A 21,607-nucleotide genomic window follows, 5' to 3' on the forward strand; every position below is an offset into this window, starting at 1 on the left:
AAAAAATGAATAAACATAATACCGTGGCTCTGTTCTGTATTTAATGATGATTTCAGCATGATCGGGCAAATATTGACACACCTATGAAACCATTTATACATGCACACTTATAAGATTTGTTAAGTGTATAAAAGAAGAGAAAGATTTAATATGACCTTAAAGTCATCTTATAAGGTATTTTTCAACTATTCAAAATTTCTCTAATTCTCAAAAATGGTGCATATTTTCCCCAATTTAAGCTGGATTCCTTTTCCCAAAATACCTGGAAAGACCACTGGAAGTGCAAAAAAAATGACGTACATGCTCAGTTGGTTAGACCACTGGCTGTCACTCCCGAGGACCCGGGTTCGATCCTGGGTAACACCCTTGGGAATTTTCAGAGACACTTTCAGTGTTTCCCACCTAACCAGAGGTGGACTGGTAATTATATAAGAAGCCCGGGTAATCCTCGCATGTATCAGTGCTATGTATACACTGGGCATGTAAATGAACCAATGGGTCTTTTCAATAAGAGCTAGGAACTGTTACTGAATACTACATTACATTACATTACATTACATGTACCTACAATATGCTGAACTAGCATATTTTTCAAACTTGTGTTTTTTTTCATGGAAAGTGATTACTACTATACTGTACTGGCATGCGAGCAGTTCCCGTACAGAAGCAGTACCCGTATTTTTCATTTAAACGCTTGATTTTTACTTGCATTCTTCAAAAAATCATTTCAAATCAAGCAGATACATAAACGAGACAAAATCTAAGTGTCAGTTCGGCAGTACGTATACAAAGTCTCATTTTAAATCACATTCACCTGTGCGTCGTCAAAACGTGACCTTGTTTTCTCGGGGGGATTCCGTCCTTGCGCGCATGCGCTAAAAAACTTACACGTGAGGCAATTAAAGGGTTTTCCACTAATACCAACTGTTTACAGATAAGTAGGCAATGTGATGAAATCTTGTTTAATTATCAGAATTTTGACCAATATTACTATATAAAATAATTTTATGGCTTTGATGCGTAAAATGTCATGCATACAAGCATGCTATTGCATGTGAATGCGTTGGGGTAACGGTACCGGGTAATAGATATCCGCGTTTAGTCTACGCTCTATTTCCTGAATTACATCTATTTATCTCTTAGATAATGGTCTGTTCAACAATTGAAAATGAAAAATAGGTCCGATATAACAAAAATGTATAATTATAATGGGTAAGATTTTATGTACGGGAACTACTTCTCTTCATACAAAATAATGGATAATTTCGGTACCCCATATGAGGCCTCATAAGTAAGGGTTATTCTATGTTTAGAACATGATGGCATTTCCATGATTTGTGTGACGAGCCGAATATTATTGTGTAAAATTCAAATTTTGGTGAGTGAGCGTACAAAAAAATAACGTTTAAGTAACTATGATTTTTGTACGGGAACTGCTCGCATGCCAGTATACTGTATCATGCTAATTATTATAATTAAAGTACATATTGTGTTAAATATTTAACTTGCATTTTTGGCAGAACTTTAGTACAGTACTATAGCATATAAGAAAATAATTGAAATATGCTTTTTTTCAAAATACAGTGTAGGTATGCTACTGTTACAGTACTGTAGGGGCCTGCAGTGTACATAGTCCAATGTTAATATTTAATGCACTATGTACAGTCAGTAGGGGCCTACTTTTCAAAGTAATAATAAGTAATAACCTCATCATATATTCAACCATATTTGAGATAAATATCAATTTGTCTCGATGATAAACAATTATTTCGAATCTAATAAATTCATATATAAAATCACATATACTATATAACTCACTTTTAAGTGTAATAATAGGTCACTGAGATTTACGTCCCAACACTAACCGGAAGTTGACATGCAGATGTCCAAGATGGCGACCAAGGGATATTTCCCTCCAAACATTTTAAGTTAAGTCAGATTAAACAAGCTTACAAGCTTCAAAATTGAATGACATTCTGTTATGTCAATCAATAGCCGATGTACCTAACGTTTGCATCTATAATTTATCCTAAATGTCTTTAAAAGCATCATGAATACATGAAAAAATTTGGCTGAAAACAAAAACAATGTCATTACTCATCTGTTCTATAATGTTTATCATGCAACTGGACTTGACAGTCAATTATAAAACATGATTGAAAGTATAGCTATGTGAAACTGTAACTAATATATCAAGACAATGCCTGGGCGATTAATCTGTTTTGTGTGCGGCAGTCCTGGTGCAGAGACTACTCTGCGAGTGCGTCAAGTAGAAAGGGAGCCTTATTTTCCATTTCTTCTCCACCATGAACCACCTAAAGGTGCTCGCTTGCCTAACTCTGAGGGTGTTATAGACAGCTGTGCGGTTTGTTACATGTTCTTGACACAGCAATGGGAATCGTATGAAAGATCCAAGACCCCTGCAGTGAAGCGTTTGTATTGGCTGAAGAGGTCAGATAATGGAAGCTTTACTGGTGCTGAAATGAGAATTCAGGGGGAATATATAGCACAAGTGATGGGTCTGCAGTATCCTCCTGGAGTGGATGAGAGATGTTCTCCTGAAAACACAATAGCTGAGAGAGAATATTCTAATCATGCAAGCAGTAATAACAGTGCTAGTGCCATAACATACAGCCGTTCTAATTCAAATAATCAGAGTCAGAGAAATGCAAAGGATTATTCTCCACGACCACGGAACACTAGAGATTATTCTCCTCGGTCACACAATCAGGGAAAAAGTTCAGCTTTAGATTTGTCAACACCAAAGAAGCATACTGATAGCCACATATCAGAATCAAAGCCCAAATCGGAAAGCAATAACTCTGTGTGCTATATATGTGGCCAAGGATATTGCCATCAAAGTAATAATTTTCTAAGTGCATTTTATCAGGGAAATGGGGAACCGTTTTTTCCTGTTCTAGAAAGAATTAGTCCCTGTGCTGGTGCTGAATATATGTCAAGAAGTGGTCAGGTTCATGCTTGTAATCAGTGTAAAAACATGCTTTTTCAACAGTGGCAGGCTTTTGAAATGTCTGGTGTTCCAATTTCCCATAGAAATTTCAAACTTCCTAGAGAAATTGACAGTAAGAAAGTGGAAATCAAAACAGAAGATAAATATGCAAATGAAACAAGTGCCTCATCATATTATTGCTACATTTGTGGGTGTTCATACATCACAGATCATGTACGTCTTTTAAATACTTTACCACCTAAGAGAACAACACCAGCAGCTATATTTTTTCCGTTTGTCAGAGAGCTAAAAAGACCAGCAGATGCCGAGCCTTTAAGAGCCGACGGGACTGTGATAGTGTGTATAAAATGTTACAGTCATTTAAGCTATCAGTGGGAAATTCAAGAATCGGATGGTGTGCCAGTATACAGTAGACAGTATTCACTACATTTTCTTACTGAAAAAACATCACCGAAAGGTCACATGACTGAAATTTTACACCAAACAGCAAGTTCAAGCGGAGAAAGGATCGAGCCATTAAATATTCGCATCTCATCTGCTAGTCCTATGCATTCTAATCCTACCTCTGCTGCAAATTACCCTCAAGGATTATTAGCAATAGCATCGCAAGCAGAAAATGCAGCACAAACTGTCTGTAGAAGTAGAAGCTCAAGTTTTTCAGGCAGTCCGAGTAAAGGTCATGATGTTATCACTGATACACGAACAACAACTGCTGACACTTATACATGTCCAAGCTCATTATCAAAAACTGTACCACATCCTTTGCAGCAAGTGACTGAAATACCTAATCGTATTTGCTTTCTGTGTGGTGAGAAATGTATTATACACAAAATGCGTCATTTGTGCTCGTATCCAGCTCGTCACGAAGCTAAACATACAAATTCTCAAATAGAACCATTCTTCCCCTTCCTTGCAAATTGTACGCCAGCTCAGGGTGCAGAATCTTTAACTGAAGATGGAACTGTCATAGTATGTAAACTTTGCTTTTATAGTGTATTAAGACAGTGGACGGAATATGAACAATCTTCTAATCCAGCTGATAGCAACCGTTGGCTGAGGAAATATCATTTGCCAAACTATGTCTGCTATGTGTGTGCTGTTGAAAATGAGAGGAAGTTTTTCAGAACAATAGCAGTTGAAAATTTTAACTTTCTGAAGGATCACAAAGCTCCTAAAGGTTCCCTAATAATTGACGATGGAAGGCGAGTGGTCGTTTGCAAATCATGTGCCTACAGCTTAATGCAGCAGTTCTCAGAGTATGAGAGGATGGGTGTTCCACATCAGCTGCGTAAATTCAACTGGATGCAAAAAACTAGCCAGATGATGCCAGACAATATTCATGATGATGAAAGTCAGGTACATGCTTTTAATGTTTGTTGTCCTTTTTAATTTTGAATTTATATAGGCATGTAATTTTCATGCAAATCCAATTTTTCATTTGTAAAAAAAGAGATCTATTCATGTATATATTAAATTTGAAAATTGAACGGTTATAGCTTCACTGTGCTAGAGCTGTCATCGATTGAAGCAGTATCGATGTATCATTGATATTTTTTTGTTGATCGATTATCGATACAATTTTTAAAAATCGATACTTTCACTAATTATTAAAAGTCTAGAAATGATGAAAATTAACTCGAACCATAAGGGAAACAGGTGCCCTGTCAAAAGGACATGTCTTAATTTTAAAAACTATGCACAACTACTTTTACTAGTGTATGGTGGCTGTATTGGCACTTCAGAAAACAACTAATTTCTTTCATGTTAAAAGTGAAATCATTATATAAATGAAACAATCTAATTTTGAAAATTATTTTGTAAAAGTTAGAGCCGATAGATCTTAATCAATTATCATTATACTGTAACTGCCTTATTATCATTCACAAATGTATACACTTTAGTCTATCTGAGCAACATGTAAAAATGGCTGAAAAAATTGTGGGCAAAAAGAAGGCAATGTTCAGTTTGGGAACATTTAGAAAAGGGGGTTGTAAACTCAGAATCAGTCGCGTTTATGATTTCCCGTATAACCATGCCATTTAGTGGCAATACAACTAACTTGAGATCACATCTTGACTGTAAACATTGGGATAAGGTGAAACATCTGTCAACTACGCCGTTGCCAGGACCGATTATAAGTTTATATAGACACAATAAAAAACATGCAAAAGATATTTTTAAACAAAACACATCATTAGATCATGTACAGAAGGTGTTTTTTACTGAAATCATTCATACAGGTATGAAAGTGAAATACACATGATATATCGATATATCAGTGTATCGTCGATGTTAGTAATCAGATATTGATATATCAACGATATGTCTTTGACTGAATCAGTGACAGCTCTACACTGTGCGACAGTGTAGAGCTGTCACTGATTCAGTCAAAGACATAGTATGCACTGCCGTTCATGATATAGTGATCATCATCTACTTGTTAAGCTTGTAATTAATATGTTATTTTGTTTACCATGCTCCGAATTTAGTAGTATCTCTTATTAATACTCATAACATATTTCATCAAAGGAAATGTTAACACTGCAGTCTGAAAAAAAGTGTGTTTTCTTCTATGTGATATTTGCAGGATAATTCAAGAGAGGGTCAAGCATATGACCTTGGCCACCGACACCCTGCTGAGAGAGACTATGACCGTCCAGGGACAGATCAGTCTGAAAGTGGTTACCGCAGACGTCCATCTGATGGTGAGCAAGAGAGTGATGGTCACAGACATGGACTGCATGCCGGCAGGGATGGTGATGATAACTCACAGCAAGGTTTGTTATACTGTATATCTAGTTCACTATATAGATATGTTACATGCTGTCTTGTATTAGTCTTCTCTCTGTAAATTTAGGACATTCTCTTGATAGCCCAAGCTCTTAGCCCTAGCATATATTATGTTGTTTACCCTGTTAAATTTGCTTTGGATTATCATGAATTTGAATACCCCAAACAAACAAAAATGGGATATTTGAATGTAATTTGTTTTTATATTAACTTTACGTAGGATTTTTCTCATTATTCTGATATCCATATTAATATGCTTCTTTCCATACATCTCACATTTTCCAAATTGCTACTAGAGGCTGGTGGTATTTTGAATAAGGATGAAAAAAAACAACAAAAAACTGAGCTGCAAAATCTACATGTTTACAGATCTAATAATAATGTAAAGTAGAATAACTCATGGTAATTTATAAACTCACTTTAGGTTCATTATTATCTCCCATTGCTCATGTTTTAAAGATGTCTTTAAAACACCTTTTTTTCAACCAGAATTTATCTAATTGCCAGCATTTAATGTTATTTGTTACCAAAATCTTACTTTATAAAGATTTGTTTTTAAGGACTGTTACAATTTACTGTTATCATCATAATGTATTTTGACGGTGTCAAATGAATAACTGCTACAATTTCATATTATTACCATAAAATAAATCTCTGCTTTGTAATCAATCAAACTGTTACAGTGTCACTTTGAAATTTACTAGCTGAATAAAACAATGCTTGGCTAGGATTTTGAATTTTTTAATGGTTTTTACAGACGTCAGAGTCATGGTTTTTGTTTAAGTTAAACAACTACTATTTGTTGACTCTATGTTATTATTTGTTGTATTTTTGTCTGTGCTGTAAAAATGCTGTGTTTAATTAAGTTTGACCCAGCTGACTGTCACTGAATGTACCCATGTGATCAGTGTAGACCATGCTGACTTATCAAGGTCTGCATTGGTTGCTATTCAGTCAGTAGTTTAATAAGTTATTTTGGTATTTTTCCTATAAATGATGAATGGTTTTGTCCAGAGTGAATGACGGACAAGTCCATTGATGGTATTTAGAGTGGTTAGGATGAAAATTTGACTTTTTTGTTGTAGGAAAAAAATATTCATGAACTGATATTTTTTCTTACATCATCACATGCACATCAATACATAACACATTTGAGTGTAAAAGTTTTGATAAAATTGAATAATTAGCTTTGTAATAGTATAAGAGTTTTTCTAGATTTATTTCTTTTTTTATGTAAAAGAAAATCCTACTGCGAATTATTAAATGGCGCTATTTAGCTGATAATGTGTAAGAGCAATGAATAATAATTAAAAATAACATGGTTGATGACAGATAACCTGTTTTGTTTTCCTGCCATAAGTAGTAGGTATTTCATATAAGAGTTATCTCTCTTTTGTCATTATTATCAGTGAATATCTATGTGAAGCCTTGTAAAACTTTAGACTTGAATGTATTTGTTTTATAAGCATACTGAATTTCTTAAATGGAATTGACAAGCTTTTGTAACTGTTCAATATCATTTTGGGGGTGGCAAAATGAAAATCTAATGTTAGCTAACATTATAGAGCCTGGTCCTCTGTGTGGTTGTATAGTCTGGCCTGGCTCCATACTGGTGGTGTAGTGTATTCCCTTGGGTTCAAGCATAGTGAGGGTAAATATGTCCGGTACTTCATCTCAGTGCAGTTATAGTTTTCCGGATCCTTTGGAATCATTGATTGAAACATGTGTCTCATTCAAAGATTGAATACTGCTTTAAGTCGGTGCTAGGGGACGTGAGAGACGTTGCATTTATCTTTATCTTTCATGAACAGATTCAATCAAACAGAGTCTTTTTGTTGTTTCTTTTGATATGTTAGATGGATCTCACCTTTTCCAGATTTAAACTACAGCCTCATAAATTCAGTCTGATGTCTGAAATTTTACACATTTGTTGCTTATTGTAGTGATAAGTTACCCATGCAAATCTTAAGATATTATTTTTATTACCACTTTAAGTTGAAGACCTTCAGTTACTTAGTCATATGAATATACTTTTGGTTCCTTGAGAAGATTTTGGCTTTTTTCCCCCAAGAAAAATGGAAATTTTTAATTTTAAGTGAGAAAGAAGAGAATCAGTTCTGTGGTCAATTTGTGGTTAAATTCTGACTCTTTTTATGTTATAATGTTATCTTTTAATAATCTTTAATCTGAAATACATTTTTAAAAGTCTCTTAATTGTAAATTATACATGCCATTTATTAAACATTTTTTATCTTCACCTGAATCAAAAATGCAGGTTTTTTTTACCGTGAAAAAACATCTCCAGTTGTTTATTTTCAATTTTCTTTGATAATTTGTTTTTTATATCAACCTTAATAAGTGAGGAGAGATTTTAAATTACTGCTAATGTCATTTGATTGAGACGATTGCATGTTTGTTAATTTAAAGATAGTTTTAAGGACGGAAGATCATTTATTATGCAAACATCTAAAACCAGATAGTTATTATAAACATGTACTTTCGTTCAATGTTTTGCGCCGATAGAGTCAATTAAAAGGGCATTAGTGTATAATATCTCGATATTAGTTTTTATTGAAGTTCTATGAATAAAATAACCATTTGCCAACATTCTCCCTTAAGTTTATTGGTTCTATAAGGTTTATTTTTTTGTCTGTTATTTACCCTGCCTTATACAGCTGCCAAACTATGTTTGCCTATAGTTATCAATTATTTGACATTGCCTCATGAAAACCATATTCTCATAAATATCTTGAGAGACGCGAATCAATAGAAAATGCCGCTAAATTACCAGCGTGATTTACCAGCATTATTCTTCTACAAGAAGTTGAAAGCCTGCCATTATTGGTTCTCCATTACAGGATGTAATGTTTAAATAGGTGTCAAAGGGGAGATCACTCCATAATAACTTGGCGATCGCCTTGAGGTTTCGCTATTGATTTACTCACTGTTAAATTCATTATAGCAGTTACAGAGAGGCCTAACCAATATGCTTCTGTTCAAAACTCAATAATTCTCGGATGTGATAGAAAAACATTTGCCGTGTCTCAATCCAATATCTCAGTATTGTCGATAATTGTTGTACGCTGCGACAATCTTTTACACTGATCTGTTTTAACTCTTACATGGTAACGGTGTTTGCTCATTTGCGTTCATTCGCCTCATGGGGTTTTCCCTTACGATTTATATAAATTAATTACAATTAATTTCCTTTCTGCCTGTGATCCTCCGACTTCAATGGTAGCTCTTTTGTAAAACAAACTGTAGTCATTGATTGTAATGTTTCTTTCACGACAGATCTGTATGAAATATTCATCTGCCTTTTCACCAAATAGCTAGCTAGCTGCCATGAATTAGTAATAAACAGGCCTGCTAAAAGAGTAATTTTCGCAAGATTTCAAGTGAACTTGTCCAAATGTGTCAACGTAATCGTGGGTATTGATAACTTATTTTATGAATAATTGATCACAAAATCTTTAGTGCGAAACTATTGCATGGCAGGAAGCAATTTACAGTTTTTGCACAATCAAAATAAGCTTCTGGGGTGTTTAATTACATTCCAAAGAGATGTAGGAATAGCTCTCTGAAAATTGCTTTCGTGATTGCAAGTTCATTTGATTTAAAATTAAAAAAGTCTCTGAATTGATATAAAATGGTAATCTGCCTTTCCCCAGTATGATATTAAAGGAAGGCAATGTAATTGATAAATGGAGACAGTGAGATTAAGGAAATGTAAAAAAAAGATAATATTTATTGTGTGAAATGCATACTATTACTCTAGGATCAAAGTTCTGCTTTTAAGTTCAAAACTGGTCTGATATTGAGATAAGCTTTATAAAATGTTTCCTGTTAAATTCCTTGGTCTTGAATTGCCCTTGGAATTAAATGCCCTCACTTTTCTGTTTGGACGAAGGAAGATTCTGTGTGAGGTTTAACCTTTGCCTAGCTGATGTTATGTACCAAATGGCCTTGACCTCATTAAAATTTGTTAACCTTTAACCTGTAAAATTACAATTAACTAGTTAAATCTTTAAAAAAATATTTAAAATTAGATAAAATAAACTATAAGAGTATCATGTAAAGCTTAAAGGATTTTAATATCAAAATACAAAAATTGAGCTACCAACATAGAATCATCTGGTCCAAGGCTGCACTGATACGGGTTGGAAAACGTAAAATGAATTTTTTTATTACAATGCACATTAGAAAATGTTTAAGATATAACCAATCAAATAAATCTGATTTTAATTAAATGCATGTAGATTAAAATGTAAGGTTTTGTACTAAATTATACATTCATTCAACCATTTTATTTTTAATTTGAACATATTAATGCAATTGTAACTTTCTTCTGGAAGTTCTTGATTATAATTTACATCATTATGGCATTTAAATCCCTTTTACAGTAGCTGTTCACTTCCTTAATTTCTCAGTTTCTGATATAATTAATATTGTACTGTCTTTATATATGGAAGAAGGAATTTGAATAATTATTTAATTTAGTACATTTTTTGATTACATTTTGTACTTTGAACTCAAAACCTTGTCGGCAGCAGATTCTACCAATGTGACCAGTGCAGGCCAAGGTCAACTGGAACGTCTGTATCTATCTGATCATGGTCTGCACTGTTTGATATTCAGTTAGTAAATATTTTGAAATTCTCCCTAAAAGAGATAATGGATTTGTCTAGATTGATATATGGACAAGTCCATTGAAGATATTTAGTAAAGAAAGGGTTAAAAATAAGACACTACTTGTATTCATTGTATGACAGACTTCATAATAATTCTAAAATAAGGCAGTGTGATTTATTTCAGGTCCCTGAACATTCTGTGTCAGTCGGATTTCTTGTAAATTTTAATATTTTAAAGTTTTTGTTTGTTAAGGATTATGAACTCTAATAGGCATGTATTTTGACATCATATTGAAAAAACCCTCACAGTTTCGTGATTTTTGTGTCGCCTCTACGGAGTAGTGGCGACATATAGGGATCACTTCTCCGTCGTCTGTCTGTCCGAGCAAACATTTGATTATTATGAGCTTCATTCCGTAGTTAAATAAAGAACAAAAACTCATAAAATTCAAATTAAGAGCTATTTTTTTGTTTTTATGAGCTTATTTTGCTTATGGACGTTGGTCCAGGTGGTGTTTATGAGCTGATTTGCCTCATAAACATCAAAAGTTGGTACGGACGTCTGTCTGTCCGTCCGTCACAAAACTTGTCCGGACTACTCCTCATAAACTACTGGTGCAATTTCATCCAAACTTTACAGGAATGATTTGTACCAAGTCTAGTTGTGCATATTGTCAGCATTTTCCGGTTCAATGATTTTTGTAAGAGTAATGGCCCTTTAATAATTTTTATTTTTAAAGTTTGTCCGGACTACTTCTCTTATACCACTAATGCAATTTCAATTAAACTTTACAGGATTGATCTGTAGCTGAAGTCCTTGCGCATATTGCACGGGTTTTCAGGTACAATGATTTTTGGCCTAGTTATGGCCCTTTGATAAAAAGGTGTTTTTTTCTGTGTGTTGCCAGATACACAAAAGCTTGTCAGGACTACTCCTCATAAACTACTGGTGCAATTTCATCCAAACTTTACAGGAATGATCAGTACCAAGTCTAGTTGTGCACTGTCCGTCTGTCTGTCCGTCTGTCACAAAACTTGTCCCAACATGAAATTGGCCATCATGAGGCGACACATGTGATCACTGATTGCTCTTGTTCATCTTATTTAACATTCCCACTGGCAATTTTATGTAAAATCATGCAGTTTTCATAAAAATCTGAACTAATACCAATCTTTTACTATCAAAATTAGCAATTTAAGTCTAGGGGCTTATTTCCTATTTTGTTGAGGAAAACCACTGCAGTTGACAAAACTCATTCCATTTAAAGGTAATAACATGAAAAATGTCAAAAAGGCAAGAGTTGGTTCTGGTTTTAATACCATATTACAGGAAAATCAGTTGATACTTAAAGATCTGTTAGGGGTCATAATCCTTAATATACTTGAAGTTCTGTGTACTGTTTTTGGAAACTTTTTAAAGTATTTTGTTTGGGGAAGTTTTTTTGTTCAAATTGAAGAGGCTTTGTAGTACTTTTCATTTATATTTTAACCAGTTTCATGTTTGGAAAAATGCACATATTTATGTTGAAGGAAGTTTTAGAGCTGTGATTATTAGAGTTAAAAATTTGTATTTACAAGTTTTGTGAGTTTATTTAACTGTTCAGATATGTGAAATTTAATGTTAATGTTTTGATGTTGCATAGTATGTTTTAAAGTTTCATGCAAGTTTCTTATTTGTGGCTGTTTCATGCAAGTTTCATACTTGTGACTGTTTCATGCAAGTTTTATATTTGTGACTGTTTCATGCAAGTTTTATATTTGTTGCTGTTTGAAAAGTTTCATGCAAGTTTTTAACTAAGCTGTTGACATGTTTCATGAAAGTTTTAAAGCCATTTGAGTTCTTTAAGTTGCTTATTAGTTTTAATTTAAAAAACATTATCATGTTCATTTTGTAAAGTTGTTGATGCTCAGATTAGTAATAGGTTAATGCCAGTTTTATTACTGTTGATTTTTTAAATTTTGGATGTCATATTGGGATTGTTAATTTCGTTTCCAGTTAAGTCATAGAATAGATTTTTGGTTGTTCAAAGTTCATTTGACATTGTTAGTCCCCTACCGGTTTAACCGGAGGGGACTTTAGGTTTACCCTCCGTCCGTCTGTCCGTCTGTCTGTCTGTCCGTCTGTCTGTCCGTCTGTCTGTCTGTCTGTCAGTCCGTCAGTCCGTCCGTCCACAAAACTGGATCCCACGATAACGCAAAAAGTACTGAAAATATTTTTATGAAACTTGATATATGGATAGATGGCAGTATGGAGATTATGCACGTCTTTTTTTTTTCTTCCTATGTTGAAAATTCTGGTTGCTATGGCAACAAATAGGCTGAAATTATGGCAAATTTAACACATAAACTGGATCCAGTGATAACTCAAAAAGTACTGAAAATATTTTTATGAAACTTGAAATGTGGGTAGATGGCAGTCTGGAGATTATGCACATCTTTTTCTTTTCTTCCTATGTTGAAAATTCTGGTTGCTATGGCAACAAATAGCCTGAATTTCAAGATTTCTGATTTAAATTTTTCAGCTTTTTCACTATATGTTCTTTATTTCTTAAGGTGTTTACTTCAAACTTTAAATATAAGTTTCTGGTCATCAACCACATCATATGTGACAAGGTTTATAACTCTAGCACAAAAAATATCAGTATTACCTCCCTTGAACTTAGATTTTTTAGGGGAAAAAAATGTTGTCTTTTTTAAATAACTTCTTTATTTCCTAATGTATCTACTTCAAACTTCATATATATGTTTCTTATTATCACTCGACATTTTTGAGAAGGTTAAATACTCTAGCAAGACTATTTCCAGAATTATGTCCCCCTTGAACTTAGATTTTTTTCGAGAAACTGGTATTTTCACTCCAACTTCTTAATTCCTTATAGGATTTACTTTAAAATCCCACATCGTAATAATATGACAAGGTTGTATAAACATAATTTCCTTACTAAGCATGGAAACTTAACACATTACTGTGATATAGACAAACTTATTTATTATGTTTTGTGGTTGATATTTTCAAATACAGACTTCATCCTCAAATTCATTATAAATGGCAATACACAGGAGTGTATGACAATTAAAGAACTTTTTGAGGGACCGGTAGGGGACTACTGTATTGCCCGCAATACTATCAAATGCTTGTTTTACTTAAAATTTCTTTGTTTGTTATATGACCATGTTTTATTTCATCAACATTTGTGTTTTGTTCATTGCTTTTATGTATCAGTCAACTGTTGTGTTTTGTAACATTTGGTTCATGATTTTTCAGTTGTGTTTTGTTCATTTAGTTTATGTATGAATTGTGTTTTGTCCATTTGTTTTATGTAGGAATTGTGTTTTGTTCATTTGTTTTATGTTTCAGTTGTGTTTTGTTTGTTTATTTTATGTATAGATTTATTTTGTTCATTTGGTTCATGTATCATTTGTGTTTATTTCTCTGGTTTATGTTGTGTTTTGTTAATTTTTTGTATCATTTGTGTATTATTTATTTGTTTTATGCATCAGTTGCATATTGTTTATTTAATATTGATTAGGTTTTGTTTGTTTATTTGATTGATGTTTCAGTTGTATTTTGTTTATTTGGTTGAATTATTCAGTTATTATTGATAAGCTTTAATAATTTAAACTAATGCTGAGTTTGTAGGGTTGAACATTACAGTCACTTCATCATGTCAACTAATTCATTCACATTATCATTTAACTTAACTTTTAACCTTTTGTTGCACATAAGAAAATTAGAGATTAAAAAATACAGAAATTTAGTTAATTTATCATCATAAACTATGGTGTATTTGGCTCAAATACTTGTTTTCTGTTTAATTAATATTCTAGGAGAAGACAGTAAGCAAATTTGTCATAAAAATAAGAACAAAAATTTCGATAAAAACTCATTTTGACTTATTACATAGATTAATTTATTGAAATTTAATGATTTCCTTATAAATTGTGTTTATTTTTTTTCTGTTAATTGTATTTTTGTTAATGTCAAATCATTATTCTTGTTTTTGTTGTTGTTTTTCTTTTACAAAAAAGTCTTTTTTGTTTCATATGGTTAATTTTCCTTGTTTTGTTAAGAAGAGTTGCAACTCAGTTCTAGTGCAGAATGTAGGAGATCCCAATTCTCTAGTGCAGAATGTAGGATCCCAATTCTATGCAACTCAGTTCTAGTGCAGAATGTAGGAAATCCCAATTCTGTGCAACTCAGTTCTAGTGCAGAATGTAGGAAATCTCAATTCTATGCAACTCAGTTCTAGTGCAAAATGTGGGATCACAATTTTATGCAACTCAGTTCTAATGCAAAATGTGGGATCACAATTCTATGTAACTCAGTTCCAGTGCAGAATGTAGGATCACAATTCTATGCAAGTCAGTTCTAGCGCAGAATGTAGGATCACAATTCTATGCAACTCAATTCTAATGCAAAATGAAGGATCACAATTCTATGCAACTCCATTCTAATGCAGAATGTAGGATCACAATTCTATGCAAACTCAGTTCTAATGCAGAATGTAGGATCACAATTCTATGCAACTCAGTTCTAGTGCAGAATGTAGGATCACTATTCTATGCAACTCCATTCTAATGCAGAATGTAGGAACACAATTCTATGCAACTCAATTCTAATGCAAAATGAAGGATCACAATTCTATGCAACTCCATTCTAATGCAGAATGTAGGATCACAATTCTATGCAAACTCAGTTCTAATGCAGAATGTAGGATCACAATTCTATGCAAGTCAGTTCTAGTGCAGAATGTAGGATCACAATTCTATGCAAGTCAGTTCTAGTGCAGAATGTAGGATCACAATTCTATGCAACTCAGTTCTAAGGCAGAATGTAGGAACACAATTCTATGCAACTCAGTTCTAATGCAGAATGTAGGATCACAATTCTATGCAAGTCAGTTCTAGTGCAGAATGTAGGATCACAATTCTATGCAACTCAGTGCTGGTGCAGATTGTAGGATCCCAATTTTATGCAACTCAGTTCTAATGCAGAATGTAGGATCCCAATTCTATGCAACTCAATTCCAGTGCAGAATGTGGGATCATAATTCTATGCAACTTGATTCTAGTGCAGAATGTAGGATCACAATTCTATGCAACTCAGTTCTAATGCAGAATGAAGGATCACAGTACTATGCAAGCCAGTTCTAGCGCAGAATGTATGGATATTCAGGGTAACATGACTTTATACCAGAGACATCGGCTTGTCAATAGCATTCAAAATGTTAAGCCAGCTCTAGACCCAAGAAAACAAACAGACAAATTGTCTGTTTTAGTTTGTCTAAAAATAATCTTGTAATTGTGGTATTTCACTCCCGCAATATTAAACACATGATTAAAATTGTATAAAGAAGAATTTCCTGCAGAGAATTTTTGAAATTCTATGCAACTATTTGAATATCAGTTTTCACAAAACTAAGAAGTGTGGGCGTTGTCATAGGAAATACAGCAAGAGATATGGGACTTGTAATGTTTTACTGCTTTTAACTAGGGATTTTTTTGTTCTTCTTGTAAATGAGCAGTTTTCTATATGGATGTAAATATTCATGGTGATTGGCATATAGGAAAGGGCATAGTCTAAATTTATTGCCAGGGTTCTCACTTTGTTCTAATCTCTGATATAAATATGTCAAATAATTTGCTTTCTTACAGAATTTCTAATGAACTGAAACTTGAGATTCCATAATTAAAGACGGTAAATTTGAGAACTTGAGGCCAAGTTATTGTAACTGATTATAAATTGATATGTAGAAGGAAAATTTTATTCCATTGAACTATGAAGTTGCCATAGCTGTTTGCCTATTAGGATGCTGTATGGTTGCCATGGCATTTTGCCCACAGCCGCTGTGTGATTTGATTACTGTCTATGAATGCAGTTTGGTTGCCATAACTGTTTTCCTAAGGATGTTGTGTGGTTGCCAAAGCAGTTTGCCTAAGGTTTTTGTTTGGTTGCCATAGCTGTTTGCCTGAGGATGCTGTGTGGTTGCCATAGCTTTTTTTCTAAGGATGTTGTGTGGTTGCCATAGCTGTTTGCCTAAGGATGTTGTGTGGTTGCCATAGCTGTTTGCCTAAGGTTGCTGTTTGGTTGCCATAGCTGTTTGCCTGAGGATTCTGTGTGGTTGCCATAGCTGTTTTCCTAAGGATGTTTGTGTGGTTGCCATAGCTGTTTGCCTAAGGATGCTGTGTGGTTGCCATAGCTGTTTGCCTAAAGATGTTGTGTGGTTGCCATAGCTGTTTGCCTAAAGGATGTTGTGTGGTTGTCATGGCTGTTTGCCTAAGGATGCTGTGTGGTTGCCATAGGTGTTTGCCTAAAGATGTTGTGTGGTTGCCATAGCTGTTTGCCTAAAGATGTTGTGTGGTTGCCATAGCTGTTTGCCTAAAGATGTTGTGTGGTTGCCATAGCTGTTTGCCTAAAGATGTTGTGTGGTTGCCATAGCTGTTTGCCTAAAGATGTTGTGTGGTTGCCATAGCTGTTTGCCTAAGGATGCTGTGTGGTTGCCATAGCTGTTTGCCTAAAGATGTTGTGTGGTTGCCATAGCTGTTTGCCTAAAGATGTTGTGTGGTTGCCATAGCTGTTTGCCTAAAGATGATGTGTGGTTGTCATAGCAGTTTCCCTAATGATATGTGATTGCTATGGCTGTTTGTCAAAGGACACTGGTTGTCATGGCTGGTTGCCTAAGGATGTTGTATGGTTGCCATAGCTGTATGCCTAAGGACACAGTTTGGTTGCCATAGCTGTTTGCCTAAAGATGAGGACATTGCTTTATCAAAATCACATTAGCCATTGTGTTTTTACCAAGTTCACTGTTGTAATTTCATGAATTTTTAATGGAAGGGACTGTCAAAGAAAGTAAAAGTATAGTACTTGTTAATTTGTGCCTTAGATTAACTTCTTGCTGTAAGCAAATGTTGTACAATAAAGTTGACAGTAATGTGTTAATTGATGTTTCCTAATTGATCACAACTTAATATATCAGTTGTAAAACAATGACTTTAAGATTTAAGGCTATATTACAAGACGGTGATGATGTAAAACCAACATTATTTTGGCCTGTCATATACATCTCTTCTTCTGCAATCAGTAAAGCATGTTTTCCTACATTTTTTACAGCTATTGTATAATGTTCTGTTAGTGACTACTGCAGGTTTTTTAATGGAATCTCCAGGATAGAATCAATAGTCTGACTTAAGAACATTGTAAAATTTGAGCTTCTTTCTATTTTATTACCCCCTAGTTCCTCTTAATTTTACTGTAGGAGTGCTGCTGTAGATGCATTGTATTGCTTGTGCTATATTTAGACATGTCTTTAAGTGATATACATTTATTTGCATTAAGAAAATGAGAGTTTATTCCCAGTAATTTTGAAAGTAAATCATTTAGTAAGCCGTTATTGATGTCAAGATAAAATCTTCATCCGCAGTTTTTCGGAAGAGTTGAATAATGCATTAATAAGGTGATGCCTATTAAAAGGCTTATGAATTTTCATTAGTATTGAAGTTTAATAAGAAAAATGTCATTAAAACCCCTATTAAAATTCTTTGTCTGTAAATAATGAATATAATTGTATATATATATTACATGGATGTACAATTAAAGAAAAAAGTTTTGTTGTGCTTTATCAGTGTGACATTGTTTTTGTCAGTGTTGCTGCATGTTTTACCATTACCTTCTTGTTTTGGTACTTTTACTTCATGTTTTGGTACTTTTACTTCATGTTTTGCTATTATACCAATGGTATTTTACCAGTGGTTTGGCATTCAGGCACTTAGTATGATTTATAAATACTGCTCATAACATTTTAAGTTTGCACAGTTGCTCTAGGCATTGTTACTTCCTGATTTACAAATACACGGTGATAGGGCGATTACCACAACTTTTCCGCGCACTGTCAAAATACCATCCTTCTGACCGAGACACCGTATATTTCTGGACAAAATATTAATGGCGGGATAAACAAATTCCAGGTTATAGCTTACAAAATATCTTACTGCTGGACATTGCAAGATTATTCCAATTGTTTAAGTATTCCATCGAATTTTTGAGACAATTTATCGTTAATCTAGCACAATACAATTCACAAAAAAACACATACTTCGAAGAAATAGTGTTTACAAAAAATCGTGTGTACCTCAACATGACTCGTACCTGTCACAAAAACGTGTGTTATAACGACGATGTCTTTGTTTCTATGACCTAACGAGCTAGTATATTTATTATGGTTTAACCCTAAGTTTCAAGTTCCATACAAAATTGTGTGTTTCTATCGTAAATTTCAGGGAATATATGTTGAAAAAAGGCCTACTGACCCGAATATTGGAGCACCGTACGACACTGAATTCAAAAACCGCATTCTTTTTCCGTTAGACCGATAAATACTGGCCACCGTCTTCTTTTGAATTATGCAATCTTCATACAAATATGTTTCATTTGATGAAAGATTGTTTACTTGCTGTTACGTTATGTTGCTGTTATCATACGTTATGTTATGGAAAATTTCAGAAAGGTCTGATCTGTGTGTTAATACTACCAGTTATAGATAAGTGCAATGGTATCTATATATAGATAAGGATGTCTTTTCCTTTTCGAACTTATTCAAACTGATAAACCCCACATGGAAAGATTGAAGTTCTTGGCAGACTATACCATCTAACAACATCGAGAAAAAAAAGGAATGAAATATATTTTTAATGGGAATTTCTTATTGCATACTAATTTTGATAATGTTGCAAAAGTCATAACATAAATTTTTCATGGTGTAGTTTTTTTGCAGGAACCCGGGGCAATATTTCCATAATCTCTTCAGTCATGGTCTCCAATGTGCTTTTATTAAACAATCTTTTGCCGAAAGTTTGACTTCATATTCTTTTTCTAATGTGGTGCGTTAAGCATATTGTCCTGAAATACAGGGAGGCGCTGATCCATTGGCGTACTGCTGATATCCGAAGACTTAGTTTGGCGCTCTCCAGTTGCTGCAGTATCTTCTGGAAGTATATGCAGCTTTGGAAATTTCGCACGTTGCTTTGGCTTGTTCAGACATAGTTTGAAACGTCTTCTTTTTCTGAAAGCAAACATTAATATCAAAAAATAACGGTGCTAAAAAAAACCAGAAAATTGCGGTGATTTTAAGGAGGAAGAATGCGGTGCCCTAATCTTATGATTGACAACGTTGTGCGGTGCCTTAAAATACACACGTGGAAACATAAAATCGTACCAAATATACAAAAACGGGTTATTTATGTATTGTAACTTGTTCATACGACAACAATGTACATTTTTATATTGTATTTTGGCCAGTTATATGAACTGAACGGACTAGAAATACGTTTATAATTTCGTAATCAAAGCAAGATTTTTTTCAGTCATGCCCTAAATGTTTCACTATCCTGACTTAATTAATGAAGCATTTTGCATGTAGTAAGGATAAATAAGTTTCAAAATTAAATGGCACATTCGATGAAAAAGAAAAAATGATGATTTTACCTTGTTTTGAGCAAATTATCTGCTGTTTTCGTCTCTGTTACAGACTTGCTGTCCATTTTGTACCACAGAAATATACGGTGTCTCGGACAGAAGTAAGATATTTTGACGTTGCGCGGAAAAGTTGTGGTAATCGCCCTATCACCGTGTATACTGCACATAGCATTTTAATTTTGGACTGTTACCTTATAAATTGCATTTACAGCACTATTACTTCATGATTTACAAATATCGCACAGAACATTTTAATTTTGGACTGTTACTTTATAAATTGCAGTCATGGCATCGTTACTTCATGATTTACAAATACTGCACATAACATTTTACTCTCGCACAATTACTTGATAAACAACACCATAAACAATACCAATAAACTATGCTGTAGGTATTCTCATTGTATGATTTACCATAATTACATTATCATATTTATACTGTAACATTATGGAATCACACCATTGACATTCTGTTGTAGGCATTGTCACCAACATTACACTGCATATTTTCTCTTTTACTTAATGGGTTAACACCATTGGCACTGTATTTATAGGCATTTTTACTTTATATTTATGAGCTGTTACTAAATGTATCATTTAAAGACAAAGTTACCTGATGTTTTACGCATACCACTTAAGTTATTTGTCCTCTTACTTAATGGATCACACCATTGGCTGCTTGTACCTTTAGGAGATAACTTTAACCCATTAGTCGGCTGAATACCTTACATAGACTTGCCCAACTTCTATTTTCGGAACTTGCTCATTACCAGTTTTGGGGGTATCCGCCAGTAGTGGAGCCACTGTAGAGAGCTTTCGGTCTGACTGCACAGGTACTTCATGTTTGGCTCACAACTCAGACATGCTGTGTATCTATGGATGATTGAATGAGAAGGCTTAACCTCTTTGGCATAATTAGCCTGACTTTTTTATGCCCCCGCCATGTAATGGCCGGGGCATATAGTGTTACCCTGTTCCTTCATTCCGTCCTTCCGTCCTTCCATCCTTCCGTCCTTCCGTCATTCTGTCATTCCATCATCATCAGTTTCCGTTCATTATCTTAAGAACGGTTGCACACATTCAACTCAAATTTGACATATGGATATGTCATGAGAAAATACAGGTCAAGTTTGAATTTGGTCATGGTTCGATGATTTTTGGCAGAGTTATGCCCCTTTTACTTTGAAAACAATATGAAATTTCAGTTTCCGTTCATTATCTCCCCAACGGTACAACACATTCAACTCAAACTTGACATATGGATATGTAATGAGAAAATACAGGTCAAGTTCGAATTTGGTCATGGTTCGATGATTTTTGGCAGAGTTATGCCCCTTTTACTTTGAAAACAATATGAAATTTTCAGTTTCCGTTCATTATCTCCCCAAAGGTACAACGCATTCAACTCAAACTTGACATATGGATGCGTCAAAGGAATGTGCAGGTCAAGTTCAAATTTGGTCATGGTTCAATGATTTTTGGCAGAGTTATGCCCCTTTCACTTTGAAAGTAATATGAAATTTTCAGTTTCCGTTAATTATCTCCCCAATTGTACAACACATTCAACTCAAATTTGACATATGGATATGTTTTTGGAATGCCCAGGCCAAGTTCGAATTTGGTCATGGTTCAATGATTTTTGGCAGAGTAATGCCCCTTTCACTTTGAAAATAATATGAAATTTACAGTTTCTGTTCATTATCTACCCAACAGTGTTACATATTCAACATAAATTTGACAT

The 21,607-nt window shown here is 34.0% G+C and overlaps 1 protein-coding gene across 1 annotated transcript in view; it reads left to right on the top strand.

Annotated features, from left to right (window-relative positions):
- Window positions 1-1,865: 1,865 nt before the first annotated feature.
- LOC132757062 (genetic suppressor element 1-like) overlaps window positions 1,866-21,607 on the top strand; it is a gene marked incomplete at its 3' end in the record, with an annotated part of 85,175 nt that continues 65,433 nt past the window's right edge. The window contains 2 exon segments of the mRNA XM_060748250.1: window positions 1,866-4,327; window positions 5,559-5,748. Of these exon segments, the coding sequence (XP_060604233.1) occupies window positions 2,201-4,327; window positions 5,559-5,748 (2,317 nt within the window).

Source organism: Ruditapes philippinarum, unplaced genomic scaffold (genome assembly GCF_026571515.1).
Source record: "Ruditapes philippinarum isolate M1 unplaced genomic scaffold, ASM2657151v2 ctg109_1_1_1_1, whole genome shotgun sequence".
NCBI classification, from domain to species: Eukaryota; Metazoa; Mollusca; class Bivalvia; order Venerida; family Veneridae; genus Ruditapes; species Ruditapes philippinarum.